The 6,000-nt window shown below is 37.9% G+C and overlaps 1 protein-coding gene across 1 annotated transcript in view; it reads left to right on the top strand.

Annotated features, from left to right (window-relative positions):
* Window positions 1–411: 411 nt before the first annotated feature.
* Window positions 412–6,000, top strand: part of PWP2 (PWP2 small subunit processome component) — a 40,537-nt gene continuing 34,948 nt past the window's right edge. The window contains exons 1-4 of the mRNA XM_044670198.1: window positions 412–475; window positions 1,397–1,509; window positions 2,627–2,721; window positions 4,383–4,482. Coding sequence (XP_044526133.1) covers window positions 458–475; window positions 1,397–1,509; window positions 2,627–2,721; window positions 4,383–4,482 — 326 coding nt within the window. The 5' untranslated portion in view covers window positions 412–457. The remainder of the gene's footprint in view (window positions 476–1,396; window positions 1,510–2,626; window positions 2,722–4,382; window positions 4,483–6,000) is intronic.

The following is a 6,000-nucleotide window of genomic DNA, read 5'->3' as shown; positions in this document are numbered from 1 at the left end:
ATAGGTATTACAATTATTTACATTTTACGGATGAGGAAACTGAGGCAAACGAATTAAGCGACTTGCCCAGAGTTGTCCAGTTAGGAAGTAGAGGATTTGATCTTGTCTTCCTGGCTCTAATAACAGCTCCAGTAATTCCTACTTCCCAGGGTTGTTGTGAGGATTAAATGAGATAATATTTGTAAAGTGCTTTGCAAATCTCAAAGCCCTATATAAATAAGAGTAATTATTATTCAATGCTGTAAGTTCTTTTGAGAGAGCAATTTAGATTTATTTACACAGCGCTTTCTGGGCAACTGCTGAATGATTTCCTCCGAGCCACCAGGGGGTGCAACACCTCCTCCATCGAATACACAGTCTCTCTATTACCCACACTTCCACTTTCCCCGGAAATCCGGGTTTTGGCGAACCTGGCCAAACCTGGTGGCTTCAGAATTCCCATGCGGAGACGGCGGAGATGAAGTTCAATTATCGGGTGAGCTCTGGCGAAATCCCGAGAGTCAGCTCGGCTGCGCTGCATTTGGGCTGCGTTGGAGAACGGGGTTTTGGGGGTAGGAGGACCCGGGCAAAGCCGTGAGTGAGCGTGCGGGCGCTCGCCATGTGCTGGGAAGCCCCGGGGAGAGGGAGTCTGGGCAGCCGGCTGGCGGGGAACGAAACTTCCTGGCGAGGAGGAGGGCCCGGCCCGGGGGGAACTGAGAGTACCAGGTCCCAGCCTAGCACGTGGGTAGCGTTCATTGAAGTTGTAAACGGGAGTTCTAGGCTCCAGGGATGAGCATTTTGAGCAAGTTCCGATTTACGGAGGGGGAAAAAAAGTGTGCAGTTTCCTTTATTTAGGGATATTGCTGTGCCCTCAGGTTCTGGAGCCTGTGGCGTGTATTCAGACTTTGTGAGAATGGTTTTGTTGGACCTGTAGTCAGTCAATCAACCAGTCAGTCAATAAAAGTGTCACTGGTTAAGCACAGGAAATTAGGAAGACGGGTTAAAATGTGACCTATGATACTTGGTAGTGTAATCCTAGGGATGTCATTTAACCTCAGTTTCCTTATCTGTAAAATGGGAATAATAATGACATCTACCTTTCAAGGTTGTAAGAATAAAATGAGGTGATATTTGCAAAGTGCTTTGCACGTAGTAAACACTATATAAATCTTAGATTCATCACCATCAGCAATCTGTTATCTTATAAACTAGGTGTAGACTAGTGAAGACAGCATAAAAGGTGTGATAATGAGAAGTTAGAGCTTACTATAAACCTAGGACATTATTTAGATGGTAATATTATGGTGTGAAGGTACCATATTTTCCCACTGCTGTTTTCCTGAATGCTTAAAGTTTTCTATCACCTCTTAGGAATAACAAGAGCAGATTTAAGGCAAATGTATTCTGTTTTCTTCAGTTTTCAAATTTGCTGGGTACAGTCTATCGATGTGGGAACTTGAATTTTACTCGTGATGGAAATTCAGTCATCAGCCCTGTAGGAAACAGAGTTACCATCTTTGATTTAAAGAAGTAAGTATGTTGCAATATGGTCAGTAGTACTTTCTGTCTCTTTAGCACACTTGGTGGCATAGCTATGTTTCAAAGCATTTCCCCCACTTTAATTTTTACAGCTAGATTGTGAATTGAATATATTTCACCAATTTTACAGAGCATGGCTCAAAACAAGTACAGGACCAAATTGGTAGTAGAATTCACACTCCTTTGAGGGTTAACTTCTTGACTAGGTTCCATGTTATAATGTCATTTTGTATTGTTCTTAGAATGTACAAAGCAGCTAATTTTATGTAACTTCAGGAAAATATATGAGTTTGTGGTTTTTTAAATACATAATTTTAGAAAAATACATAGGAAGGGCAGCTGGGTGACTGAGTGGATAGAGAGCTAGGCTTGGAGAGGAGAGGTCCTGGGTTGAAATCTAGCCTCAGATACTTATCTGTGTGATATGGGCAAGTCACTGAACCCCAATTGCCTAGTCCTGTGGTGGCAAGCCTATGGCATAAGTGCCAGAAGGGGCCCCCAGAGCCCTCTGTGGGCAAGCCAGCTTTTGCCCCAACACAGAGTTCACCAGAGTTCGTTAAGCTAGAGGGATGAGGAGCCAGTTCATGCCCCTCCCCATCTCCACAGGTGCCTGAGAACATCACCTGCCACTCTGGAAGGTTCACCTTCACTGGCCTAGCCAATACTGCTCTTCTGCCTTGGAACCAATACTTAGTGTGAATTCTAAGACAGAAGGTCAGGTTTCTTCTCTCTCTTTTTTTTTTAAAGAAAGGAAAAGAACAATAAGGATAGTAGTTTAGATTTGATGGTATAGTAAGGAAAGAGAAAATTTATTAGACTTGACTGACTATATTTACTTTAGTTAGATAAGAGAGAAACTAAGGTTAACGGGACCAGGTTACAAATTTATTGGTAAAAAGGAATAGAGATTAAAGTTAGAGAAGTTTTAAGATCCTACTTTTTGGGAGAGCTTTGGATTGGGAGTTGACAGCTAGTAGTAAACATAGTAAATAGAGGACTTTCATATCAGATTCTGGGTTAGGTGTAAAAAATACAATATTATTTTGCCATTTATAATCTCTGTATAAAGTTTAAAGAATACTTGTGTTTTTTCTCTTTTTTTTTAAAGCAACAAGTCTGAAACCCTGCCTCTGGCAACGAAGTATAACATTAAATGTGTGGGGCTCTCTCCAGATGGTTGCTTTGCCATTATCATTGATGAAGGTAATATCTTAGTATATGTTTCATTTCTTAAAATAATGAAATGTAATATTGGTAATTCCAGATGAAGCTCTTATATTTCATTTGTGTAAAGTCCTTTTAGAATAAATTTCATAATCATGCATACTCATATAGCAGAGCCACATTTATATACCATGGTAAAGCTTACAAAATGTTTACCTCAGCAAATCTGTAGTGCAAGTTATATCCATTTTACAGTTGAGAAAATTGTAGTTCAGAAAGGTAAAAAAATCCTTCCTCAGGGTCACACTGCTCTGGTGCCCATATTATAGGGAATGTTTCTATAGCCCAATTATTAAGCTCAAGCTATGGGTATTCCACAGAAAAATGCTTTGGGAATCAAGTTCCAGTAGATCATATAAAGAAGAGTAATGATATTTCACTGGCACCTTTCCTTCCCACATAAGTAGCTATCTCTTGATAGTGACTGACAATGACAAGAACTTATCAGTTGTTTACTAGGAAGGAATTAGGGAGAAGATCTGAGTTTACCTCTTTGGTTTTTTAACTTGTTGAAGTCTTTTATTTTTTGGATTGGAACCTGTGATTCTGTTGGTATAAACCAGTGATGGGCAACCCACGGCCTGCGGGCCAGATGTGGCCCCCTGAAATGTTCTATCTGGCTGTGCAACATTATTCCTAATCTGACGAATACAATGAGTAGGATACAATACAATGAAATTTCGAAAGAGTTGCCTTAGAAACAGACTGACAGATAAGTATTTCCTTTCCTTTGACCCCCTCTTTAAAAAGTTTGCCCATCACTGGTAGAAACTGATCAAGAAACTTTCTTTTCCAGTGTGGATTGGCACATGCTATGTAACTTAGTGTCTTAGAAACTACCTGGGGCACTAAGAGGTTAGTTGACTTGGCAGGGGTCACATATGTATATGTACATATAAATGTGTATGTATATGTGTGTACACACACACACATACACACACACACCAGAATCCAAGTCTGCCTGACTTTAAGGTGGATCTTTATTCATTAGAGCACTCTACTTTTTTTGAATTCATAGCTTCAGGTTACCAGAAGGAAAGGAAATTTTTATAGTTAGATTCAGCTAGATGGCTTAATAGATAAAGCTAGAGACTTGGAGTCAGGAAGACTTGAGTTCAAATCTATTCTTAGACACTAGCCATAAGCCATTTAACTTCTGCCTGCTTCAATTTCCTCATTGTAAAATGTCTCTTAGAATTATAAATGAGATATTTGTGAAGTGCTTTGGAAACCTTAAACCATGTAAGTGCTATTGTCATCATCATTATTATCTTTATTATTGTTGGTATTTGAAGGAAGGGCTGTCATGTGGAGAAGGGATCAGACTCTTTTTGACTCCAGAAGGTATAACAGGAGAAATGGATGGAACCTGGAAAGGGGGCAAATTTAGGCTTAGTTTCAAGGAAAGCTTCCTACAAATTAGAGCTGTCCAAAAGTGGAATGGACTGCTGCAAGAAGCTGTGGGTTTCCCTTCCTTAAAGATCCTTAAGGATGCATGGACTATTTGTTAGGTATGTTATAGTGGGGATTACTTTTTTGTAAGGATTGGTTATGTCATTGGAGGTCTCTTCCAATCTTCAAATTCTGTGGTTCTCTTTTTTCATATTCTGTCTGTTAACTAGTCCTTGTTTTAATTTCAGAGGGTGCAGCCTTGCTGGTCAGTTTGGTTTGCAAATCTGTGCTGCATCATTTCCACTTCAATGGCTCTGTTCACTGTGTCTCCTTTTCCCCAGATGGCAGGTAAGGCGATGCTAAATTCATTGAAAGGAGGGAAGAATAAATGTACTTTATTGTCCTTTGGGTATATTAAAAATATTTTATTCTTCTTTTAAAAATTGTTGATTTATTTTTAACCTTCATTTAAAGTTTTTTCTTTAGTTCCAAATTCTGTTACTCTTTCCAGCCCCTACTTATAGAAGGCAAGTAATTTGATTTTACTTTTACATGTGAAATCATGCAAAACATTTCCATGTTAATCATTTTGCAACAACAGAAAAAGCAAGAAAAATAAAGTAAAAAAATTATTCTTCAATTTGTATTTGGAGTTCATTAGTTCTCTTTAGAGGTAGATAGAATCATATGTCTTTTAGAATTTTCTTGGATCATTGTATAGATCAAAGTAACCAAGTCTTTCTCAGTTGAGCATTGTTACGATATTTCCATTTCTGTATAAGATGTTCTCCTGGTTCTGCTAAATTCATTGTACATTAGTTCATATAAATCTCCCCAGGATTTTCTGAAATCATCCATCCCCCTTTTCATTTCTATCACTTCTTTGTCAGGTAGGGTCATAGTTGGTCAGCGCATTGATCAGGGTTGTTAAATTTTTCAAAGTTGTTCTTTACAATATTGTAGTCAGTGAATAAATATATTGTTCTAGTTCTGCTCAATTCTGTTCTCTTTTTTCATACAAATGTTAGGTTTCTCCCTTTTGTCAGATATGGTTCAATAATTCTCCATTACTATTCCATAATTTGTTTAGCCCATCCCTAGTTGATTTACATTTGTTTGTTTACATTTCTTTGCTGTAACAAAAAGTATGTATGTAAATATAATTATACTTGTGGACCATTTCCTCAGTCTCTGATCTCTGTGATATATGTCTTTTAATGATAACTCTGGGTCAAAGGATGTACATATAATGACTTTTGGAGTATAATTCCAAATTACTTTCCAGAATGACTGGACCTTTCACAGCCTTTTTTAAGAGATGGTCACTGGATTCTTCCTATCTTCACTTTGCCTTATGGTTCTAATAGATGTGGGGAATTTTCACTTAGGATTTTTTGAAATATAGTGTCTACATGTAATTTTTATTAAGGTTTTCAGGGTGTCCAATATGCTTTGATTTCCAGACTAATTATTGTTACCAGGTATCATTTTCTCTATTATTTTCAATCTTTTGAGTTAGTTCTACTCTTATTTCCTGTCTCATGGAGTCATTAATTTCTATTATGTCCATTCTAGTTTGGGGGGGGATTCCATTTCTTGGGAAACTTTTCTTGCTTCCTCATATAAGTTGGTTAGTCTCCTTCCAGTTCTTTGCTCCAGAGCTTTTATTTCATTTTTTATATCTTGCTTAATTTTTTCTTGGTAATGATGAGGTCCTTGTGGAAAATCCATTTTTTTCCCCTTCAAGTCTCCACTTCTGGTTGTCACGGTTATTCTTGGAATGTTTAGATTTGCTATAGTTTCCTAAATTTTTTTAGAGTGGTCAGTGTTTTCTTTTATTTATTTTTCTCTCCAGCTTTACATCTT

Source organism: Gracilinanus agilis, chromosome 3 (assembly GCF_016433145.1).
Source record: "Gracilinanus agilis isolate LMUSP501 chromosome 3, AgileGrace, whole genome shotgun sequence".
Classification (NCBI taxonomy): domain Eukaryota; kingdom Metazoa; phylum Chordata; class Mammalia; order Didelphimorphia; family Didelphidae; genus Gracilinanus; species Gracilinanus agilis.
The sequence above is the reverse complement of the archived record's forward strand: the minus strand, read 5'-3'. Positions and strand labels throughout refer to the sequence as shown.